Source organism: Petromyzon marinus, chromosome 8 (genome assembly GCF_048934315.1).
Source record: "Petromyzon marinus isolate PM22_M1 ecotype Great Lakes invasive population chromosome 8, UKy_Petmar_22M1.pri1.0, whole genome shotgun sequence".
NCBI classification, from domain to species: Eukaryota; Metazoa; Chordata; class Hyperoartia; order Petromyzontiformes; family Petromyzontidae; genus Petromyzon; species Petromyzon marinus.
In genome coordinates, this window is record NC_133674.1 from 4932855 (window position 1) to 4958977 (window position 26123).

Here is a 26123-nt window from a genome sequence, read left to right on the forward strand (position 1 = left end):
GCAGGAAACGTTTCAGCGCTGTGATGTTTGGGAGGATGGAAGAGAACCTAAAGGAAACCCCAATGCAGAACAGGGGGAGATCATACAAACTCCACTCACTCACTCTGTAGAACAGAGGGAGATCATACAAACTCCACTCACTCACTCTGTAGAACAGAGAGAGATCATACAAACTCCACTCACTCACTCTCACTCTGTAGAATGGGGGGAGATCATACAAACTCCACTCATTCACTCTCACTCGGTAGAACAGGGGGAGATCATACAAACTCCACTCATTCACTCTCACTTGGTAGAACAGGGGGAGATCATACAAACTCCACTCACTCACTCTGTAGAACAGAGGGAGATCATACAAACTCCACTCACTCACTCTCACTCTGTAAAATGGGGGGAGATCATACAAACTCCACTCATTCACTCTCACTCGGTAGAACAGGGGGAGACCATACAACTCCACTCAGTCACTCTCACTTGGTAGAATGGGGGGAGATCATACAAACTCTACTCACTCTCACTCGGTAGAATGGGGGGAGATCATACAAACTCCACTCACTCACTCTCACTCTGTAGAATGGGGGAGATCATACAAACTCCACTCACTTATTCTCACTGTAGAACAGAGGGAGATCATACAAACTCCACTCACTCACTCTCACTCGGTAGAATGAGGGGAGACCATACAAACTCCACTCACTCACTCTCACTCTGTAGAATGGGGGAGATCATACAAACTCCACTCACTTATTCTCACTCTGTAGAACAGAGGGAGATCATACAAACTCCACTCACTCACTCTCACTCTGTAAAATGGGGGGAGATCATACAAACTCCACTCATTCACTCTCACTCGGTAGAACAGGGGGAGACCATACAAACTCCACTCAGTCACTCTCACTTGGTAGAATGGGGGGAGATCATACAAACTCTACTCACTCTCACTCGGTAGAATGGGGGGAGATCATACAAACTCCACTCACTCACTCTCACTCTGTAGAATGGGGGAGATCATACAAACTCCACTCACTTATTCTCACTGTAGAACAGAGGGAGATCATACAAACTCCACTCACTCACTCTCACTCGGTAGAATGAGGGGAGACCATACAAACTCCACTCACTCACTCTCACTCTGTAGAATGGGGGAGATCATACAAACTCCACTCACTTATTCTCACTCTGTAGAACAGAGGGAGATCATACAAACTCCACTCATTTACTGTAGGATAGGGGGAGATCATACAAACTCCACTAACTCTAACTCTGTAGAACAGGGAGTGGTCATACAAACTAGACTTACTCATTCTCACTGTAGAACAGGGAGAGAGCATACAAACTCCACTCACTCAGTAGAACAGGGAGATATTATACAAACTCCACTCTCACTGTAGAACAGGAGAGATCATACAAACTCTACTCACTCTCACTCTACATAACAGTGGTAGATCATACGAACTCCACTCACTGACTCTAACTCTGTAAAACAGGTAGAGATCATACAAACTCCACTCACTCACTCTGTAGAATGGGGGGAGATCATACAAACTCCACTCATTCACTCTCACTCGGTAGAACAGGGGGAGATCATACAAACTCCACTCACTCACTCTGTAGAACAGAGGGAGACCATACAAACTCCACTCACTCACTCTCACTCGGTAGAACAGGGGGAGATCATACAAACTCCACTCACTCACTCTGTAGAACAGAGGGAGATCATACAAACTCCACTCACTCACTCTCACTCTGTAGAATGGGGGGAGATCATACAAACTCCACTCACTCACTCTCACTCGGTAGAACAGGGGGAGATCATACAAACTCCACTCACTCACTCTCACTTGGTAGAATGGGGGGAGATCATACAAACTCTACTCACTCTCACTCGGTAGAATGGGGGGAGATCATACAAATGCCACTCAATTCTAGATTTAAAGCTTTTGTGACTGCTAGGATCCATACTCTTTGGTTCTATTGGGTAAAGTCACGTAGGTGAAAATAAAATAACAAAAAATCACGACGTTTTGGCCACAACACAAGCGGCCTTCATCAGGTGAAGGGACGAGACTGTCTGGAGGACAGCGCTGGAGTGGAAGAGGCCACGCTTAGATCACGACCTTTAAGCTGTGTGAGAAGAAAAAGACCACGCGCCTTGACAAAGGAATTAGCATATAATTTAGCATTGAAATGGCTCATTGAAATAGCTACGTTAAAGTATACACATCCGCAGAGGTACCCCTTGACAAAGGAATTAGCGCTGGAGTGGAAGAAGCCACGCTTAGATCACGACCTTTAAGGCACTTGGCCTTTTTCTTCTGACACAGCTTAAAGGTCGTGATCTAAGCGTGGCTTCTTCCACTCCAGCGCTAATTCCTTTGTCAAGGGGTACCTCTGCGGATGTGTATACTTTAACTTAGCTATTTCAATGAGCCATTTCAATGCTAAATTATATGCTAATTCCTTTGTCAAAGCGCGTGGTCTTTTTCTTCTCACACAGCTTAAAGGTCGTGATCTAAGCGTGGCTTCTTCCACTCCAGCGCTGTCCTCCAGACAGTCTCGTCCCTTCACCTGATGAAGGCCGCTTGTGTTGTGGCCGAAACGTCGTGATTTTTTGTTATTTTATTTTCACCTACGTGACTTTACCCAATAGAACCAAAGAGTAAAAACTCCACTCACTCACTCTCACTCTGTAGAATGGGGGAGATCATACAAACTCCACTCACTTATTCTTACTGTAGAACAGAGGGAGATCATATAAACTCCACTCACTCACTCTCACTCGGTAGAATGGGGGGAGATCATACAAACTCCACTCACTCACTCTTACTCTGTAGAACAGAGGGAGATCATACAAACTCCACTCATTTACTGTAGGATAGGGGGAGATCATACAAACTTCACTAACTCTAACTCTTTAGAACAGGGGGTGATCATACAAACTCCACTAACTCACTCTAGAACAGGGGAAGATTATACAAACTCCCCTCACTCTCACTCTGTAGAACAGGGAGTGGTCATACAAACTACACTTACTCATTCTCACTGTAGAACAGGGAGAGAGCATACAAACTCCACTCACTCAGTAGAACAGGGAGATATCATACAAACTCCACTCACTCAGTAGAACAGGGAGATATCATACAAACTCTACTCACTCACGCTCACTCGGTAGAATGGGGGGAGATCATACAAACTCCACTCACTCACTCTCACTCTGCAGAATGGGGGAGATCATACAAACTCCACTCACTTATTCTCACTCTGTAGAACAGAGGGAGATCATACAAACTCCACTCATTTACTGTAGGATAGGGGGAGATCATACAAACTCCACTAACTCTTTAGAACAGGGGGTGATCATACAAACTCCACTAACTCACTTTAGAACAGGGGGAGATTATACAAACTCCCCTCACTCTCACTCTGTAGAACAGGGAGTGGTCATACAAACTACACTTACTCATTCTCACTGTAGAACAGGGAGAGAGCATACAAACTCGACTCACTCAGTAGAACAGGGAGATATCATACAAACTCCACTCACTCAGTAGAACAGGGAGATATCATACAAACTCTACTCACTCACGCTCACTCTACATAACAGTGGTAGATCATACGAACTCCACTCACTGACTTTAACTCTGTAAAACAGGTAGAGATCATACAAACTCCACTCACTCACTCTCACTTTGTAGAATACGGGGGAAAACACGCAAACTCCTACTCACTCTCACTCTGTAGACCAGGTGTAGAATATAGAAACTCCTTTTTCACTGAGAGCCGCGAGTGCTACTGCAATTTTACCCTGCCACCTTGATTGTGTGCAGAAAATAAAATTACAAAGTTCACACGCAATCAGTCTACTATCTACCAGTCCACCAGACCAATATTTGCCAGCTACTTTTGTTTAAAAGGCAAATTCTTGAGTCGCCACACCCTGAAATCGATTGTTCACTCAGAGCTAGACCTAATTTCACTATTTTGCAGTCACTATGTAAATAGTATTCCATTTGCACACATTATTTGACTAATGTTAATTGATATTGGTATGTACCAAACAATCCTTTAAAATGTAAGTATCAAAATAAATAAACATACTTAAACCTGCATTAGTCTGGAGTCAAGTGCTATGGGAGCTGCTGTGGAAATGTCACGTTATTTTATTGGCGCACGGAGAAAAAACCAGGAGACACAGCCGAAGGCACGGACGGATTCTGTGGTAATGAACCACAGCGCAAGTTGAGGTTGTAGGGCTTGGTATCGATGCAAGAGAGACCGTTCAAAGTGATCAATCATGTTTTGGGGAATCAAGTAAGCGTAATGGAGTATGTGTTCTGGGGTCAATGTGTCAGATGCCTCTTCTGTGCTGGTGCTGCCCCTGCTTTGCTGCACACTCCCGATATTTTGCTTGCAAGGATTTATGATGCTGTAAATAAAATAAAAAATCTTTCCGGATGACATCAGTGATACATTGCCACGATGCCAGCAATAACAAACAAAAAAATTCCCCCCCCAAACATGAAGCCTAACACAGTACAGAGTGTTGCCCCATGCTAAAAACATCGGATAAACAATATACTTTAAACACGGGCATCGACATGCCTATTGCGTGGCATCACATTAACTCATCGTAGCATCTGCCACAATCGAGGGGCACCCTGATGCGTGCTCCGCCATGGTAAACAATCTCATTTGGAAAGCCGCTGAGTGCAAATCATAAATGCATCCTTTCTGCCTTTTGTTCCTTTTCATGTTTTATGTTTTTTTGCTTTTTCCCCAGCGCATTCTAAATCGAGCTACATACATCGTCATGTCATGAGACAAAAGTATCCGTTTGGAACTCTTGCAGAGTAGCGCAGATGTGACGGAACAACTTCTGAGATTTTGATTTAAAGCTTTCGTGACTGCAGTAATTCATATTCTTAGTTTTTTCGGTAAAGTCACGTTGAAGAGAAACAACAAAATAACAAAATATATAAAACAATAAAAAATTCTCACGACGTTTCGACCATAACTCAAACGGTCATCATCAGGTGTGTCGGTTTGCATAAATTTATTTTTAAAACGGTACATTTATTTATAAAAAAAAAACGTTGGCGTCACGCGCAGCGATTGGCAGTTTGCCCAGGACTAGTCCATCTATTTTTTTGAAAAGAGGAGGGGGGAGACGAAATTTTTTATAATGTATGCTGTCTGAAAGCCACTGTAAGCGTGAACAATCAATCAAGAACTGAAATGATTTATCACATCTTTCCAATGATTGCTAAGATAGAATCCATCTTCTCGGTTGAAATTGTCTCTGTGCTTGTATATGTGGATAGCCTCATGAACGAATCTCTCATGGAAGCCAGATGGCTTACAAAGAACCTCCGTCTTGGAAAAGTCAATGGCATGTGAGCCTACTGAATTAGAACAATGATCTGCTACGGCCGAGGTGTTGGTCCTACCGTGTTTAAGGTCTGCTTTATGTTCACGAATGCGGTCCGAGACATGGCGTTTGGTTTCTCCAATGTAACTACTACCACAGAGGCAACTTAAGTTGCCTCTGTGGTACTACTACCACCTCTGTGGTACTACTACCACAGAGGCAACTTAAGTTGCCTCTGTGGTAGTAGTTACATTGGAGAAACCAAACGCCATGTCTCGGACCGCATTCGTGAACATAAAGCAGACCTTAAACACGGTAGGACCAACACCTCGGCCGTAGCAGATCATTGTTCTAATTCAGTAGGCTCACATGCCATTGACTTTTCCAAGACGGAGGTTCTTTGTAAGCCATCTGGCTTCCATGAGAGATTCGTTCATGAGGCTATCCACATATACAAGCACAGAGACAATTTCAACCGAGAAGATGGATTCTATCTTAGCAATCATTGGAAAGATTTGATAAATCATTTCAGTTCTTGATTGATTGTTCACGCTTACAGTGGCTTTCAGACAGCATACATTATAAAAAATTTCGTCTCCCCCCTCCTCTTTTCAAAAAAATAGATGGACTAGTCCTGGGCAAACTGCCAATCGCTGCGCGTGACGCCAACGTTTTTTTTTTTATAAATAAATGTACCGTTTTAAAAATAAATTTATGCAAACCGACACACCTGATGATGACCGTTTGAGTTATGGTCGAAACGTCGTGAGAATTTTTTATTGTTTTATATATTTTGTTATTTTGTTGTTTCTCTTCAACGTGACTTTACCGAAAAAACTAAGAATATAACTTCTGAGATGTTTTGTGGGGGGTTTTTTGGGGTGGGGTCCACTTTCCCGAATCCCCTCCTGCACAGCAATGTGCATTGCGTGGCAGTGAAACTAAAGTTTTTTTTCTCAGACATTCTGTCAAATTAAGTGCAACTTTTTTTAAATATATATGATGGCGTCTGAGCAGTCATTGGAGACCAGGCCAAGACCATTAACTCACAACTGAGAACCTGCTATAATCTATGGTGGCTGTCTGGATTTGAACCCAGGAACTCAGTGGCTCTGGCTCAGTATTCAATACCCAGCCACCTCCTTGTAAATCTAATAATGGAACAAAATACCACTTTATAAAATATTACTAATGTTGAAAACATATCTAAAGAACTACACAAACCTATACGTCTATGGTTCTTAACCTGTGACCTACAAGGCCGTGGGAAGCAGTTTGCGGAATTCCTGCCGATACTCCGATTTAGATTTCACTTTAATTTTGACAAATATGTTTGTTAACGGTGCACGGTGCTCTGCGCAGAAATGTTCAGGGCTGACGGTGGTCCATAGGGAAAACGTGGCGGGAACCATTGCTTTACGTGCGCAGGACATTATCCCGTGTCAGCGTGACAATGTAAATGGACGAGGATATATATCCGGCTTGTCCGACTGGGGCAGGTTGCTCAGTGTCAAGGGAGCCCCCGCTAATGAATAGAAAATGAACGCAAATTTGATCGCGGTGACATTTAAATCTGCGCGGCAGTTGTTCGCCAGCGTTCCTTCTGGTGACGCTGTTCGTTTCGTTCGATGGGAATGGGTGGTTCACTCTGGGTGCCCGTTGCTACAACAAACATTTTTATTCCCCCACACGGGAGGACGGAGGGGGGGGGAGTCTCTGCTACCAGATACCCTGGTGCTTCTTGTAAGGTCGCAAAGACACAAAAAAACTCCCCCGGTATCGCCTTTAACAGACTGTTGAGGTTAATGCTTTTAACAAGTACCTATTAAAGCCAGCATGTCACACAAGAGGGTGGGTGACCAACACCACGGCCAGCCGGCTTTGTCTCCCTTACCGCGCCAGGTACTTATTTCAGGCTGAGTCAACTTAGGGAAGGCCCAGAAACAGTTTAAATATTCGCCACTGTTATTGGTCGTGAGAGGGAAGTGAACTCGGGTTCACTTCCCCTCTCAGTGTGCTAACCACTGCAACACTGCTCCCCTACACATACAGACACACAACACACACACACAAAGCATGCAGCACATGCACACGTGTGAATGCATGTGCACGCACTCGCGCGTGCACATATGTGCGTGCGTGCGCAGACTGTGAATTACCGACTCGAGGCAAAAACTATTTCACTTTGGAGCAAAAGCAATTACCTGGATGCTTGTATTAAGCAGATTAAGTGTAATGTGTTTGCACGCACATAGGTGTGTGTGCATTTATCTGTAACAAGTTATCTAATTGCTTAACTAAATAAATGTGCGTATCGCATTATTCGTGGATTAACATGGGGCTCAATCGTACATCTAAAATCGGCACATAAACCCGCCGAGTGGCATAGCTCATCATCTTTTTGTACACCTGTTGCGTGTGTGTATGAAGAGTGCAAAATGCAGATGTTGCATTCATCTGTTGTATACATAGGCCTTTTTTCAAAATTGACATTAATAATATTTGCCGATATTTTTAAAATAATAATCGAGAAATAAATAAACACCCTCAAACCGACAAGAACCAACACCCAGAAGCCAAGCAGCTGGAGGTCGTAAAAGGCCATAAATAATAAACTCCGGGGCAAAAGGGGGGATACAGACCCCCCTTCCCCTCACACACACCAGGCCGCCAGGAGATAAACAATAAAAAGTAATAAACCAAATCAAAGAAAAAAAGGGGGGGGGAAATTACTAACGAAGCTCGAGAGAAATTCCAGGCTTCAAAGACTCCATCTTGGAACTCCCAGACAATCAGACGCCACGCACAGGCGAGTTCTAAAAAAAATTCCCCTTCGTTGCTATTAATGCAAAGGTTAAAGTTCAGAACTTAGCAACAAATGAGTCGACATTATAAAGAATCCACACACTAAGAAAAACCAAACTACAATCTACATAGCGGGTTATTACTTCACATACATAATATTAACACTAACGTTATTCACCTTAAATTATATTACATCTTGCCGTTACATGACATTACAAAACCAAGGAATATGAATTCCAACAGTCAAGAAACTTACCTCTTAAACTCAGGACATCAAAAATAAAATAAAATTAAAGTAAAGAATAACTCAAGCATAACAGCACCGATCCCCGGATACAGATGGGAGGACGAAAATTAATAAACCCTAGGAAGTGCGTCGTGATGACGGTGTTAAATCACAAATCTTGGGAAACATAAACCAAATAATATTTGTGCAGTGTTAAACCGAGGGTTGTCCAGAGGAGATGAGAGGAGATGAGACAAGATGGGTCAAGCTTACACAACCAGGATAAACTGTGTTCCATGGGAAGGGAGCCTTCCGGCCGTCTTTGTCTTCCCGCAGCACTGGAGAGAAAGGAATTTAACGCCAGAGCGAGGGAAATTACTCCAGCAGGGGCCATATGTGCCCACGGATGTGCAATGACTTAAAAAAAACACACACACACACACGGACACGTACCCTCACACCCACAACACCAGAGCGAGATCAAAGGGAGATCCGGTCTTTTGTTTAGAAGCATGACGGAGTAAGCATCTGTTTTTTTTCCTCTCGCAAGAGACGCGCAGAGGGGAGATTTTTCGTACATAACAGCAACACAGCTCGTCAATGTAGCTCAACAATTCAGCTCGAAGCTCACAGCAACCAGCGGCAGAAGACGGCGACCATCAGCTCGGAAGAGGACAGCAAGCCAGCCCCGGGGCATGGCATCGAGATCAACAATGCGTGTGGTGCATCGCAGAGAAGAGGGGCGAGGTGATGCTCTGTGCTGAGCTCGGCCTGGGCAGACAGAGTATCGCTGAAAGTATTCTCAGCGTCAAGTGATCCACCTCGAGAAGGGGCGGAAAGCGCCAAGCATCGACCAAGCGAGCACCGCAGAAAACCAACCGCAGCGGACGAGCTGCGAAAGCAATCGTCCAGCAGGAGAGAGCGCGCAACCAGCGCAACCAAACAAGGGTGCCAGCTGCCAGCGGTCAAGTGTTGTGCCGACTCGGCTCAAGCCAGCAGGGGAAAGAGCCTGCCAGCCGCCTGTGAGCAAGGGTGTAAAACTGCCAGCGGGCGAGCTGCGGGCGCTATCTGACGACGGATCATCGCGCCCGACGTCGAGCGCCGTGCCAACTCGTCCAACCAGCTGTGGGCCGAACTCCGGCCGCCCGTGTGAAAGAAGGAAAATCCAGCTATCCGTATGATACTCACACTGCCACCGCATCACCTGGCGTCTTCTTGACGCAAATAATTGATCAAGAACGCATTTCCACTCCACCCATGCCATCCCCACAACACATACACGAATCATTAATAAGAAGACGAATTATAAAGTGCATGAACCATCAGCTGGCCGTGAAGGCATCGCGGCTCACCGAGTGATGAGAATACGTCGTTTATAAGTACATTAATTTGTTTTGTGATTTTACTTCCAACCGCATAATTACCAATAGATTCTTCGATACAAATTAAACTATTGAAACCTTCGTCATGAAGCTATACGCTCACAGGGAGAATACCGTGTTAAACCGGTTTCTTTATCATACAATCTTGTCCACGAATTAATTAAAAGCTTAGCCAAAGATAAGGATCTCCCGTGGGAGAGCACATACTGCTGCACACCATTATTCCAAGACATCTCGTAAATTATCTAATCTTGCCGATGAATCTATTGACGTATATTTGTGCCTTTGGGGTATAATAATTGCTTTTATTACTTTTCATGAATATCGTCGGATGAATTTTTAAGGACTTTTTATTCCTATTCGCCGTATATGCTCGTGTTACTCTGAAGTAATCGTTTGTTCTGTTACCCAATTAACGAAGGTGATCATTGAAGGTGAAATGTATGAATCCATGAAGCCTTAGTAATCGATGGGTATTTGCTGAAGTAGGCGTACTGCCACATACCCTTGCCCCAAGACATTTCGCAATTACGTAATCTTGCTCATGAATGAATTACCGTATACTTTACCTTCAGGACATGTTTCTTATTGCCTTCGTATGAAAATTGTTGCATGCAATTTTAAGAACTTTTGGTTCCTGTCGCCGTATATGCTCGTGTACACTGAGGAAATATTCAATTGATTTGTTACCCAATTAACAACGTGACCATTGTGGGTTCAATGTATGGATCAATGAAGGGAACTTCCCCTGGAGTACTGTGTTGGTAATTCCAAGCATAATAATTCGCATATTAGAAGTGTTAAGGTTTTGTTTCGAAATTAAAATTGCTTAACACAGAAGTGTTTGAGTGTTTCTTTCCAGAGTTCATGCATAATAATCGTATTTATGAGAACTGTATCCTGCGTTGAGATTTGAATTTGGAGACCTGATATAAACACACTAATACATAATCAGTAAATGTTAAAGCGAGAATAATTCTATTATACCGATCGATAATACAAACCTAGACAATGAAGCCGAGTTTAACCTGGCGTACTTACAGCACACCTGCATAACTTCATACGATTAATTGTGTGATCCCGATTGATGATACGACCCTCGTCAGCGAGGCGGGGCCTAATTATCATAACGGATCGCATTAGCATAATCGCACGTGTTCACATAAAGTAATACGAGTATCTCTCGAAGTAGCATAATTTATGTGCATAATTACATAAATTAACATCATTTTGTACAATTATTTCTATTTTTTTCATCATATTTTCAATACCCTGATATACAACACATCTCCGTTACAACGGGGCTCGATGGCGTTGGGAATGCACCAAAGCAGCAACTTCCTGCACCCGCTTCAGAAGACGATCCCTGGAGCGTTTTTTTTGGTTTTCCATTGTGATGAGAGCACCGGAAAACGTGAACTAAATATCACCACCACAACCTTCTTCACACTCTACTCTGCAGCAACAGCGCCATCGCTGATAAAGGAAAACGTAATTGGTTCTGGCACTATCAGACTATCATCGCAAGGTAGACTTAATGCGAATGAATACACGGTGAATAATATGTTCAAAGTCTTCGTGGTTCTTTCGGTAAAGTCACGTAGAAGGGAAATAACAATATAATAAAACGTAACATAATTAAAAATAATAATGTTACGCTTTATTTTTTATTATTTTATAATTTCCCTTCTACGTGACTTTACCGAAAAAACCAAGAAGATGAATCCATGCAGTCATGAAAGCTTTCAATCAAAATGTTCAAAGTCTGTCGAGGTGGCTCTGGTTGATTGAAAAGGAACCCTGCGAAGCCTGACCCACGAGCCACAAAGTGACAGAGTTCCTCTCCGCCCCTAGTGTACGGCACTCCGCTCGAGCCCTTTCATAACCTCCTAATTTCCCTTTCATCCACTAACTTTTTCGGCAACGGGAATGACGAGTGTAGAAAATAAGAAAAAAACATAACATTTACAAAGAAGGAGCGGTTTAACACGGAGGCAACCAATATTATCCCTAATTCTCCATATAGAGGTGTTTTGGGTGAAATCGCGTAAATATGTGTCGTTAAGCTCGCCACCACCCAACACAGCCAATTTGTAATGTCTGTCGCTTGTGCATGTTTTGTATACGTGACAACCCTCACTAATTGGCTTTGTCCGGTGATAGTGGGTGTAACGACACTTTTATATTTATGCGATCTAACAGAAAAAAAAAAACCTCTTATGGAGGAAGGAGCAGTTTCTCATGGATTGATTTTACTGCCGGTTATTCTGTTTGTGCTAAGCGGCCTCACGGGTCTGTAATCCTTCAAGCGAATTTTGTCTCCCTCTTTGAATAGGATAATAATGCAGGCATCATATGAACATTTTGAGACTTAATTTATATCTGAATGTTTTGTGACTAATAAAACTATTTGTTTAACCATAGGTTTGTTTATTGCTGGAAATGTGAATACTGAATAAAAATAACAAAGATAACTAAATAATTGACAATTTAGCAGCGACCCAACCATACAAACAAGCTAGGTTACCTGTTTTGTTGCCATAAAAAAGGGGGAAACCTATTCTCATATTTTGACACTGGCAAAGGAGGTCCCATGATGTAGCTGCTCACCCGAGCTCTCATTACTCTGATAGTGGCATTGTCTTTGTGCTGTACGCCTTTTGGCATCCTCTGGTCTAACGCCGTTTGAGACTAGGCTCGAAAGAAAGCTGTCTCTGGTGTGGACCAATCAGAACAATGCATATATTATCAGAGTACTTTTTTGCATTCTGACCACAAGTAATGTGGTTAATGCAGACATGATTCCTTGTAAAAGGTTTCAATTTGGTGTTTTAATATCTTAACACCTGTTTTGTTGCCAAAAAAAGGGGAAAACCTATTCTCAAGCTGGGTTAAGACAAGGTCCTTCTAGCAGTGAAAACTTACCCTCAATTAGACTCTTGAAAGGACAAAATGAATATCAATTTCCATTATGCCTGGCTTCTGGAGACTAGAAAAATGTATTTAACTTAAACGAATAGTTAAACTAAAACCGTGTGTGTTGTTTTTATTCATCTATCAATATATAATCATTCCTAATCTACAAGTGTAATTTTTCATAATTAAAAAAAATTTGTCTCTCATTTCTTACACTTGGAGGAAGCCATTTGCCCAGCAGTTTGCCATGGGCCAGGGTTAGAGAATCCCCCTTAATGAGGATTTCTCTACCTTTAAGTATTTAAACGTTATCAGTTCCTCATAACGGTGCAGAATGATGTCATAGGAAACCAATTGTGGTGTGATTTGTTTTGTACTGAGGAGACACAATGGGTGGGGGGATGAGTTATGGATCCCAAGGTGTGACCCATAACTCGGAATTTCCAAACTTTTGAGCCTGCATGTCAGACACATAATGTTATATCGAGGTCGTTTTTTGTAAATGATATAACATCTCTCACAAACCAAGGCTTTAATACGAAATGCATAGAAATAATTACAACCGTTGATAACTATTGCACACCCGAAATGTTTTACGAAATACAAACAAGGAGTCAAGCAAGGCGATGCGTTTTTGCTGACACTCTTCACAGCAGCGTAAGATTTCCTTTTGTGACATTGGAAAAATTGAGGCGTAAACATGAATAGAGAAACTATCATATTTGCCGATGCACCATCATGAAAATAACGACCCGAGATTAATATCAGGAAACGATTGAAGAACTTAACAATGAAGGCTGGCAAATTGGACTCAAGATCATTACAGTATAAGTAACATAAGTCACGCACTACACGTTTTTCTCAACAAGAGAACTGTTCTAGATTTAAAGCTTTCGTGACTGCTAGGATCCATACTCTTTGGTTCTATTGGGTAAAGTCACGTAGGTGAAAATAAAATAACAAAAAATCACGACGTTTCGGCCACAACACAAGCGGCCTTCATCAGGTGAAGGGACGAGACTGTCTGGAGGACAGCGCTGTCCTCCAGACAGGACAGCGCTGTCCTCCAGACAGCGCTGTCCTCCAGACAGTCTCGTCCCTTCACCTGATGAAGGCCGCTTGTGTTGTGGCCGAAACGTCGTGATTTTTTGTTATTTTATTTTCACCTACGTGACTTTACCCAATAGAACCAAAGAGTAAGAGAACTGTTTTTGTAGAGACACAACTGGACAACGCAAAAGCATGCGTATGCTTAGTGGAATTTAGGTGGGCCAGGATCAAAATGTTGAAATAAAGAGAGAGAGTAAGTTTTAAATCGGTGCACATTCCGTGCTATGACGGATGGCAAAAAAGAGGGGGGAAATCCTTGTAAGGCCCCGGTGTGTTATTGACGATGGTGTTAAGTTTGTTGCTATTTGTGCTTGTGCACCACTGGCGATGCAGCATCATCAATATTAATCTCCTTTGACATTTGGATCAGAAACGTTTGTAGTGGCATAGCGCTAGCTGCTGACGAAAAAGGGGATCTGCGGTGTACGGCAGTACTGACGTCAGCATGCCATGATAGACACGAGAGGGGGACATCTAGGGGAAAGGTCACAGAAGGGGCCCATCGGGAAGCCTCGGGAAGCCGCGAGTAGGTTCCAGAAAGGGGGCGTGGCTGGGGCGAAGCGAGGCCACGTTGAGAGCATAAAAGGGCCCCCTGTGGGGGACCTCGGAGCTGTTGCTGGAAGTGGGATCCCCGTCGTGCTGCTCAAGTCCATCATTGTCAACATCTCGTCGTCACCACCATTCTTCTCGTCGTCGTCTCCGTCTTCGCCATCCCGGGGCGCCGCTAGTCAGACAGCCTACTAACTGTTCTAACTAAGCAGTGCCACCGACAATAGATGGTCTTAATAATAGTGTGCACCCACGTAGAGTGTGTGTGTTATCCCAACGGTGCTCGCTAAATAAAGAAGAGCTTCCAAGTCTTGCTGTCTCCGAGTTAGTCACTACATTTAGCATCAGAAGTGCTAAGAAAAAGAAAATTCGTCATGTCAAAAGCAGCGAAGAGGAAGAATCCACCCGGCACTGTCCTCAGAAGATGAGGACGACGGGGACGTTATCCCGTCAACAGCCCTGGAATCCGGGACCCCGGTCATGTGTCCCGAGGCAGCGGCATGTGCGGAGGAGCGGGAGCAAGGCGCCGGCCCCTCACAGCCACTGGCCGACAAGGGGTGGCGCAAACTCACTGGGCGCCTCGAGCAACTGCTCTCCTCCGCTGTGCAGCTGGTCATCCAACTTGGATCTGCTGTGCCCACCGGAGGAGCCGCAGCACAGGGGCTGCAGGCAGACGGCTCACCTTCCACCGCCCCACCCACGCGGGAACCGGCGGATTTCTCGCCCGCGGCGCAGCGGGCGGCCGCCATTTTGTCAACGGAGCAGGAGCTGGTTCCCGCCAAATTCGAGTCGCCATCAGCGGCTTCCGCGGGGGCACCATTTCAACGAAGGCGCCTGCCTCCAAGCCCCAAGTTTGTGGCGGCGGGAGGCGGCTGGACGGCGTTTCAACGCCGCTTCAAAGCGGCCTGCACCTTGGTCGGGTGGTCGAGTAGGAGGCTCTGCGGGCTCTGCCGATGGCTCTGGACGACAACTCCCTGGCAGCGTTTGAGGCCATCCTAGAAGCGGATCAAGCAACTCTGCCTCGGGCATGCACTCAGATGGCCGCCATTTTCGACCCACTGTCCAACGCGTGCCGAAGGTTTGTGCTGCGGAGGCAGGCGGAGGCCGAGACCCCTCTCACCTTCTACAGCGCGCTGCTGGCCTTGGGCCATGCAGCGTATCCGCGCGTGGAGCAGACGGCGCTGGATTCCCTGGTGCTGGAAAGGTTGCTGTTGTTGGCCCAGGAGTTGGGCGTCACTCTCCCCACCACGGAAGAGGACGACCTGTCGACTCTAAAGGTGGCACGCTGCATCCAAGCGCACAACAACTTTCAGCGGTGGCCCAGGTGGCTGCGCCGTGGGAACCAGAGCGGGCCTGCGTGCCATTCGTCTGGGGCCCGACCGGAGCGGGAGCGATGGGAGAGGAACCCCCTTCCAGCGTGGAAGTCCACAACTGCCTGCTTCAAGTGCGGCCAGCTGGGCCACATCGCCAGGGGATGCCGCAACAGCACCGGATCACCCACCTCGCCTTCGACGTCCTCCACCCTGCCGACATCCACTTCCTTGGCCTCGCAGGCGAGTCGCGACGCATCAGACCCCTGGCCGCCAATGTCACCTCATGCATCTCGATGTTGAGCGAGTCCGGTTCGCACGTCGCCATCTCTCATTTTGTCACGGCGCGCGAGCGACGGACTCCGGTGTCGGATGTGTGGCCACGAGGCGTGAGGCAATGGAGTGCGTTGGCGCACCGTGTCGTGGCGACCGCGGCGGGGTCGTCCGTGGAGGTTGGCTTTATTCAGGGGATAGAGGTAAGTGTTCTGGTCGACACGGGAGTGTCGGCCACCATGATTTTGGAGCTAATTTTTTAATTGTTGCCACCAAGCACCTGTCGCTAGTGCTCGTGTTGCCACGAACGGCGGAAGTTTGGTTATTATAGGCCAAATATTGGCGAAAGTCTGCATTGGGAACATTGAGTTGACGGGGCTGGTGTTGGTTTCCAGGACATTGGCTGTGCCCTATCTTTTGTGCACTGATTTTTTTCGGAGAATGCCCCTTAAGATCCTTGTCGATCAAGGCTGTGTTGAATTGCCGTCGGGACAGCGGTTTGCCTTTTTTAAGTCTCCGACTCGGTTAGCAAGGGCTAACGCTACAGTTCAGGCCCTGGCGAGGGAAACTGCTACGGTTCCGCCAGGTGCACAGATGCTGGTGCCCTTGCGGTTGCGGAAGCAACTGGATTTGACGGATCCCGTTGATGGGGTCCTTTTAACTCCCTTAAATACCCCTTAAATACTGGGGTCTCGCATTGGTGGGTGCTCAGACCATAGTGAGGGTGGACCAGGAGCCCTTTTTGCAAGTGCTAAATGTAGGACTGGGGGCTGCGGTGGTCCAAGCTGGTACAGTTTTAGTCCATGCAATGGGCGCGCGCTGTGAGAAGGCCTGCACGGAGGCTGCAGAGGTCATTGCCACAGTGGAGCGGGAAGGCAAGTCGGACGGGGCTTGGATGGACACGTTGTGTGGGGAAAATTATGATTTGAATGGGGAACAGCAGAGTGAGCTGCGTGCCCTGCTCTGGGAATTTGCCGATATTTTTAGCCAGGTGAAATTTGATATTGGCCGCACTTCACTATTGCAACATCGCATTGATACGGGTAACGCAGCTCCGATAAAACACAATTCGCATCGACTCAGTCCCAGGGAGAAGGACCATGTTCGCCAGGCAGTTGACAAGATGTTGGCTGTGGACATTATTTCCCCCTCGACTAGCCCATGGAGGGCTCCCATTGCTTTGGTCAAAAAACGGGATGAGAGTCTGCGCTTTTGCGTAGACTTTCGTAAATTGAATACAATTTCTGTGGCGGACACGTATCCACTTCCCTGGATGGACGACTCCTTGGACGCCTTGTCGGGTGCACGGTTCTTCTTGACCCTCGACTTGTTGTCGGGGTTTTGGCAGCTGCCCTTAGATGAAGAATCCAGGGTTGTTCCAATTTAATTGCCTCCCAATTGGGCTTTATTCCGCTCCTGCCATGTTCCAGCAGCTTATGGAAATGGTCTTGGCAGGTCTTCAGTGGGACTCGTGCCTCATTTACCTGGACGACGTCATTGTATTCGGGCGCACGTTTCAGGAGCATCTGCAGCGACTGCGTTCAGTGTTTGTCAAGGTGCGGGCGGCCAATTTAAAATTTAAACCACAAAAGTGCCATCTCTTGCAAACATCGGTGCAATATTTGGGCCACATTGTTCGCGAGTCCGGGATAGCCACGGATCCTGATAAAACGGCGTGCGTGCGCACATGGCCAACCCCCATGTCGGTGGGTGAGGTTCGCAGTTTTGTCGGGTTCACGTTGTATTATCGCCAGTTTGTCCCCAAGTTCGCGAAGATTGCTAAACCGCTCCACGCGCTCACTGCTAAGGGCCAGAGATTTCGGTGGGGGGAGGAGGAGCAGGCCGCGTTTGTCACGCTGCGCGATGGCCTCGTTAACGCACCTCCCCTCGGCTACCCTGATTTCTCTCTGCCCTTTGTGATAGCACAGCACCGCAATTGGTGCTGTGCTGTCCCAGGTTGTGAACGGCACGGAGAGAGTGGTGGCCTATGGGAGCCGTGTGTCGTCCCCCCGCAGAGCAGCGCTACTGCGTGACAGGCATAGAACTGCTGGCCATAGTTCACTTTGTGCAGCAATACAGGCCGTATCTTTATGGACGGGACTTTGTCGAGCACACGGACCACGCGGCTCTTCAATATTCCTTACGGATTGATCAGCCTTCCGGCCAACTGTCCCGCTGGTTAGAAAAATTTGCAGGACTACTCCTTCATGGTCACCTACAGGAAGGGTGTACGGCACTGCAATGCAGATACGCTGTCCCGTTTACCACCGAGTGACCCCTCTGCGTGCTTAATGGGTGCCGGCCGATGTAAGCCATCGGCTGCGGGAACGGCAAATGCTGTAATGGCGTGTATCAATGCGCCACCATTCGCGACAGATGCACATAGTGAAGGCACATTGGGTCTCACGCACGCTGAATGGGGATGCCACCAGACGGAGGATGCCTCCTTGTTGAAATTGCGGCGTCGCATTGGTGCGAGAGGCAGTAAAAACGTGCCATCAGGGATGTCCCTTATAGTCCTCCATGAAGGACTTTTGATGAGATAGGATGAAGAGCTGCAGCGTTATTGCATGGTGGTGCTGACTGCTCTGCGGGTTCAACTCACATGGGCAGTCCACAAGAAACTAATGCATCTCGGAGTCCGTAAAACCTTGCTAACGCTGAAGCGTGACTTCTATTGGCCCGGGATGATGAACAATGTATACCAAAAGGTAAAAGGTTGTACTGACTGCACACGCCACAAGCCACTGTCGAGGCAGGTCCAGCCTCCGTTACCATCTATCACGGTGTCTCGTATCAACGAGCTAGTCACTCTGGACATTCTCTGGCCGTTCCCCGCCATTCAGAGGGTTAAAAAATTTCTCCTGGTTGGGATGGAATACTTGTCCCGGTGGCCGGTGGCATGGCCTCTGCCAGACCAGTCGGCTGCATCCATTGCGGACGCATTTTTGCATGGTTATGTTCTGGACAAGGGGGCTCCAGAACAACTTCTTACAGACCAGAGACGCAATCTTTTGAACGGAAGGTGTGCGGCTCCCTGGGAACAAAAATAATCAGGACTTCACCCTACCATCCTCAGACGGACGGGATGGTGAAGCGCTTGCACAGGACCCTTACGTCCATGTTTTGCCAACAAGTTAATGAGGCGCAGTCGGACTAGGACTTGCACATTCCCAGTGTCCTGGCCGCATATAGGGTGGCCCCTCACGCCTCAACAGGATTCTCCCTGTTTTACCTCATGTATGAGAGGGAGAGTGATTCCTCCATGGAAGCTCAGCTGGGCATGGATTTAGGTAAAAAGAGAGCAGTCATGCCCATGGCCATGCAGGTCACGCTTAGGCATTTGACAGAGGCGCGGGAGGTGTCTCAGAGAAATTTGGCCAAATGGCAGGCCGCAAATAAGAAGCTCGTGAGACAGCGGGAGTCCGGGACCCCATGGACCACTGGGGCAAGGCGTGGCTGCGTTGTCCCTAGGTGCCCCTGGGTACGTCCCCTAAATTACACCGGCCGTGGCAGGACCCTCTTGAGGTGATTGAGGTCAAGAGGCTGCAGTGCGTGCGTATACAGGTCGGTGGTTGGTTTGTGCTCTTGTCACAGTTAAAACCCTATGTTCTATCCTATGTTGATGGTTCATCTCTACCTCCTGAGCGGTGGGTGTCTCATGTGTCCGACGAGCTGGGGTGAATGAGCCCGGAAATTGCGCTTCAGGAGGATTGCGTTGTACCACCTGTGCAGGACTCCAGCACCTGAACTCCGGAGATCCCCCGACAGCGCCTCCGTGTGATGGACGGTGTGTGGAGGCCCTTTAGGCCGTTTGCGTTATGTCCCGGTGGTCCACAGCACGCAAGTTCCTGCTCGAGATGAGGGACCGGCGTCGAGGACTCGCTCCAAGAGTGCTTCGTTCCGCTGAACCACTCCCTTCCCGTCATTCAATTGAGTTCCGACGTCGTCTGGTGGATGGCCACAACCGCGAGCCGGGCTGTGGCTTCCGGTTGATCTGGGTCCTTCTCGATGCTCGTGGGCTGCGGCACGCCGGCGGACGTCAGGAATTGTTACGCTTCCCTCGCGGTTTAGGGTTAATAGTTAAAGGGGTTTTTTTTCTCAGACGTTCCTTAACCCTCCCTGTTAGGTAAATTGCATTAGCACATTCCTGTAAGTATTTCCCCTCTCCTTATGTGATTGTTGTCAGCCGAGACAGCTGTTTTTTTACGGGGGGGGGGGGGGGGGGGATGATGTAGTGGCAAGCGCTGGCTGCTGGCGAAAAAGGGCATCTTCCATCAGCAGGCCATGATAGACATGAGAGGGAAGCCACGGGAACCCGCTAGTAGGTTCCAGTAGGTTCCAGAAAGGGGGCATGGCTGGGGTGGAGCGAGGGGCCCCTGTGGGGCACCTCGGGGCTGTTGCTGGAAGTGGGATCCCCATCGTGCTGCTCAAGTCCATCGTCATCAACATCTTGTCGTCGCCACCATTCTTCTTATCGTCGTCTCCCTCTTCCCCATCCCGGGGCGCCACTAGTCAGACAGCCTACTAACTGTTCTCACTAAGTAGTGCCGCCAACAATAGACGGTCTTAATAATAATAACACACACACCCATGTAGGGTATGTGTGTTATCCCGATGGTGCTCGCTAAAGAAAGAAGTGTCTCCAAGTCTTACTGTCTCCGAGTTAGTCACTACACATGGACAAGAGCACAGAAAAAAGGACCAGGAGCTGAAAAGTGTGCGTAGAAGCATGGAGAGATGCATGTTTGGAATCACACTGAGACACAGAGGACCGCATGGATTAGGATACAAAGACAACTTTGAGACATCACGATGCCTCAAAAGGAAATTCAGCAAGCTAGGCTGGACTCATCGTGAGAAGGGTGGGTGGATGAAACTGAGCACAGAATGCTAGATTTGAAGTTTTCGTGACTGCAATGATCCATACTCTTTGGTTCTTTCGGTAAAGTCACGTAGGTAAAAATAAAATTAATCAAATCACGACCTTTCGGAGGCAACACAAGCTTCCGTCATCAGGTGGCAACAGTCACGGCACCTGATGACGGAAGCTTGTGTTGCCTCCGAAACGTTGTGATTTGATTTTTTTTTTTACCTACGTGACTTTACCGAAAGAACCAAAGCGTATGAGCACAGAATGGCAGCCAAAAGAGGGATTCACTCGCGTGTGACCATAGCAAAGATGGAGCAGCGAGATTAGCTCACGTGTGCAGGAGCGAGATTAAGTTTTGCATTGCAGGACCGCAAGAGATGGCGACAGCTTAGGGAAACCCCTTTCCTCAACGGTGGATGCAACACACAGGCTGAAGCATTTTTGTGAAGATCTTGTCTAGGGTTTGGATCTTTAAAAATGTGCACCGGTTACTGTAATGCGCGTTTAAAAAAATTTGATGGACAGATAATTCAGATGATTCAATACCCTCTCAGCTGGACACGGGGACACCTCGGGGTGCTGCTCGACACGCGGTAGCATCATCTTAGTCATGCATATTTTATCACTGTGTTAGAGCTCTTCTGAAATGAAATTATAGACTGGGGTTAACAGTTACCTCGCGAACATTCGTGTGATAAATTGCCGGCTATCTGTTCCACTCGATGGCTCTGCAAAAGCTGTCACAACGGTTGAATCGTTTTCAAAATGCCCTAGCTACACTATCAGATGTAACATTTCAAATGCAGTACACTCCCACAATGTGACCGCAAATCGTTCTTCACTGATTATTATGCGTATGTTACACATACACTGGAATACATCCAAGGCCAGTCAAGTAAAGCAGAGCTGGCAGTATACTAAACATTGTGAATGATTGGGGGTGGGGGGGGTGGCACTGGTGGCACCGAATCATGATAATGTGCCATCTGGATGATGGGACCATAATGGGCTGGAATATCTTATCGTAGCCAAGGTGCGTGCACAGGCGATGGATACTTTGAAAGGAACAGCGTTTTTTTTATATATATAGCAACACTGCAGTGCTGCCAATTTCAAGGTGCATTTCTTGTAAATGAAATATCGGGCCCCATTCAAATGTCAACTTCGATTAGCACGGTTGCCTACGTACGGTGCCGAAAGTTCAACTTAAAATACATATGTCACACAGCACCAAAATGTCATACAGCCCCTTCCTCAATCAACTGCTAGATGAAGGCCTCCCCACACTGTCTCATCAGTCATGGTGGTTGTTTGACCAAACTTTCACCATGCTTGTTTGTGCAAATATCACTCGCCACTCACATGAGCTGTGGCTCGGACTTGAGCTCGAGTCGCCCCGTTCCCAACGCAGTGTGGGAAGCGTTAGAGCCACCGCTCCACCTCAAACTGCATATGGAGGCCTACGGTGCATAAACGTCCCACGCCATGGCCACCGCAGCAAATGTTTTAAACCTATAAAGTATGGCATTTTACATTGGTTCAAATTGATTTCTGCCCTGAACAGCCCTGAGCCAGTGATATAAAAGTTAATATTTATATGGCAGGGGTAAGTCTATCTATAGGAAAGCCACTGTTATCGACCCCTGAAGAAACGATGGGCGGAATGAATCCCCAACGAGGTTGTGAACTCATAACCTTCCAATTGTGGGCCGCACTACCGCTGAGCTGCCTGGTGACATTACGGTGTCTGTACATTATATATGCACAGTTTTCGTGCATATCAATGCCTTCTGGATTCTTCTAATCAATATTCCAAACATCTGGCTCAAGTGTGGCACACAGGCCACGTATTTCATAAATGAGCATGTGATTAACGTATTATTTTCAGTTTTGTGAATTCGCTTTCCAGAGAAGCAATTAGATGATTAACTACGGCTGAACCGCACTGCTGATTTGCATAATAATTTGCATTTAATCTGCGCATTTCATTGCCAACAAAAAAAACGACTTCCTTGTTTGGTTCGTGTTTCACACACTCGCCATTTCCCAAAATTCTGATCACATCGCCGCCCGCTTAGCAACTTCCCCTCCTATTCCAAAAGTTTTTTGAGAAGCAGGGAAATGTCCAATTTGTACGACAACTGTGCGCGTGTGTTCGCAAAAAACATACGTAAATAAAAGCAGGCAATCGCCTGGTTCACCACCAAAATATAACATTTGGGTTAATCAGCTCATTAGCCTACTGGATCGATCGTTACCAAGCAGCGTTTGTTTACGTAGGCAAAGCGCCCGAGCGGTTTTTACTTTCCGAGTCTCGGCAGCGTTTGGTAGCAGAAGACGTACAGCTGATTGAAGAAAATGCTGCTGGGTTGTCTGAATTAACGTCATGGATCCTGTTTGGTGGAGTAAAGCAAATACATTACGAAACATATACAAACGATACGCCGCTGTGTATGTAACAGAAGAAGCACGTCTGTGTTTGTCAATGCAAAGAATGACTTTGTGCTTGAATTGAGAACTGTGTATTCACAACAGAAATGTCATTCAATTATAATGCACAAAATAATGGAGAGAAATGTTCCACAAGCATAAGCGAATGTAAACAGTATCTGCTACTGATACCTGTGCAACAGCCACGTGGTTTCCTCACGTGTAATTAATCTGGACCTAAAGTTGCCAATTGAACCTCATGGCGGTAGCCCGGGGTACCATAGAACCCCCCAGGGTACTGCACAACGTCCGTGATGCAGTCGTTTTTAGTCTGTGTTGATGGTCGGCGACACGGCAATCGACTCCTCTCGACGAGCTGTACATGATGCACTATTCAAAATTGAATTTTCCGATAACGGATTTTTTTATGCTCATGTTTGGCGTTTCTACATCGCGGAGTGGCACCGATTTCGGATTGATTGGTACCCCAGTCACGGAGTTAAGTAACACCCCAGAAATAAAATATTTAATTGCCTCGGCAATTTTGTATCATTTGGCACCCCGGGGTACCACCATAAGGATCATATGTATGTATGTTGAACTTATTTCGCACTGAACGTAGCCAACTATGCTAATCGGAGGTGCGGGGAAATTACATCAAACTAAACACAAACAACAGCTCTAAAGGAATGACTTTTCAATCTAGATGATGTAAAAGTGAATACCTCCAGTGGCTTCCGATTAATTATGTTATCGGAAGGAAGAGCGCTCCAGACGGCCGAAGAAGCGCATCTGAAAGCGCGATGCGGTGACTGTTTTTGTTCGATGGCTAGCCAGAAGCCGTCACTGCGAGGATGACCGGAGTATTAACAGACGGGGGTCCAAGTGGAATTGTATCTAGGTGTGTGTGACTGTGTCGTCCACGATATTAAGGCTGAGTTAATAGGAAGAAAACTTTACAGTTATGGTCAGGCATTCCATAAATATCACAACAGGCATGCCGCTACTGTGTAATTCCCAAATGGCTCAGTGGCAGAGTGAGTGGTTATAATCGGAAGGTTTTGAGTTCAAATCCTAGATGAGGGGATGGAATCAGCCCATAATTCCTCCAGGGTCAATAAAACAAGTACCAGTTTATGGAGCAGTCAAAAGCAGTAAGATTATTGTTACTTTTTTCTGCTATAAATTTCCACATGATAAGCCACTTTGTTGAGCTATCATTTGTGGCCAGGTCGCATCTGAAAAATAAGCTAATAGCTCAGTGGGCTTTACCGGTAAAATAAAACATAGTTTAGTTTTCTTTGTATGTTATTTAAGTGATTTGTTTACCTTTCCTACACTTTGCACTCCTATCGTGTGTTGTATTATTTGTTGTTGTAACATCCTGACCCCGTGCCCCGACTGGATATCTGATAAAGAGCTCATCGGATTCCTCCAGTATGAATAAATATATATTCTGATTCTGAGTTGTTGTCTGGCAAGATTCGCCTCCACCATAGGAATGTAGAAAATCAACCGCAAATACTCATTTAAGCAATACATCACTTCCTTGTGAGAGTTATATTGCTGTGTGTTGGACTATAACTTTGGAGAGCGTTTATTTATCTCATTTAACGCAGCGGGAAATTCTTGTCAGAAAGCCAAGGACACGCAGCCCATTTACACGTACAGCCCTTTCTCAGTCCACTGCTGGATGATGGCTGCCCCGCGCCATAGGGGTGGTGGGGGTTATTTGACCATACATTAATACAGCAGCATAAAAATGAGACAACTGTATGCGGGTTTCATCCTTGTTAATCATCATCAGCACAGAGTAGCAGCCAAGCCATCCCTTGTAACTGCGGAGAAGACAGTCTGGCACTGCCTTAGGACGACAATAAACCAACTCGGACATTTTCTTCTGTAAATGACTGATGGGAAACTCATCAGACCGGAGAAGTGTGGGATGGCAATAGCTAAGATTAATAACAATGCAGGCAAGAGGTAATTTAGAGGCGGAAAAACGTACGAAGACTTCCACGATGGCGGTGACGGTGCTGTTGAGGGGTGGCGATCCGCCGTCGAGTGCCATGATGGTCAGGCTGATGGTGCCCCCAGGGATCTTCTCATAGTCGAGGGCGCGCGCCAGCGTCACGACTGCGGATGCCACGCGGGAGGAGGGGAGAGGACATGCGTGGAGGCATGAGCGCAATCACATGCTGGAACATCAGGCTTCGTGAGTTGACCGGTTAAAATTGTGTGTCGTTCAATTAGCCACACTCCACTGATGAGGCTCATGAGAGTCAAAACTGGTCCAGTTTGTCAACTTCTAAAAATAGCAACACGCAAACATGTGCTGCTGCTCACAAACAGCAGGAAGACACGACTTCCATAATTCCTTGCATGTGCGTCATATGACCACCACATTGGATGTACAACGCTCTCAGCCTTGTCTAGACCACCAGCCTAAAAGGCAGCCGAATGGCAATGTTATTGTTCAGTCCGCAAACCCCAAAATGTATGTTTCGCCATCCAAACAGGCAGCAGTAAACAACTGCTGCTGGAAAACAGAGAGCCCAAAGGCTCATGGGCGAAAATGTTCATTTATCTTATTTGTTTTTTACAAGGTGACACAGACATCTCTCTGTTTACCTGTCAGAGTAGTTAGAGTTGTGACAAGGCAGTCCAACAGCCATGTTGTATTAATCATAAGCAAAATTACAAATTATAGTTATACGTGTATACCCAGGAATGCCTCTCTGAGTCTCAAGAATCTTCATTTGGATGTTTTTTTCACGGTCAGGGGCAAAGCTTGCTGTGTGTTTCATAATTAAGTCATTTGCGAGTAGAGTGATATAAAAAAAATTGGCAAAAGAAGACAATTTAGACATTTTCCACAAAA

At 46.4% G+C, this 26123-nt stretch overlaps 1 protein-coding gene across 2 annotated transcripts in view; it reads right to left on the reverse strand.

The window, feature by feature from the left end:
* The window catches only part of CDH23 (cadherin related 23), a 234593-nt gene that overhangs the window by 103945 nt on the left and 104525 nt on the right, over nucleotides 1-26123 (reverse strand). For both annotated transcript variants that reach the window (XM_032949465.2, XM_032949466.2), the window contains exon 18: nucleotides 25251-25378. In XM_032949465.2, coding sequence (XP_032805356.2) covers nucleotides 25251-25378 — 128 coding nt within the window. The remainder of the gene's footprint in view (nucleotides 1-25250; nucleotides 25379-26123) is intronic.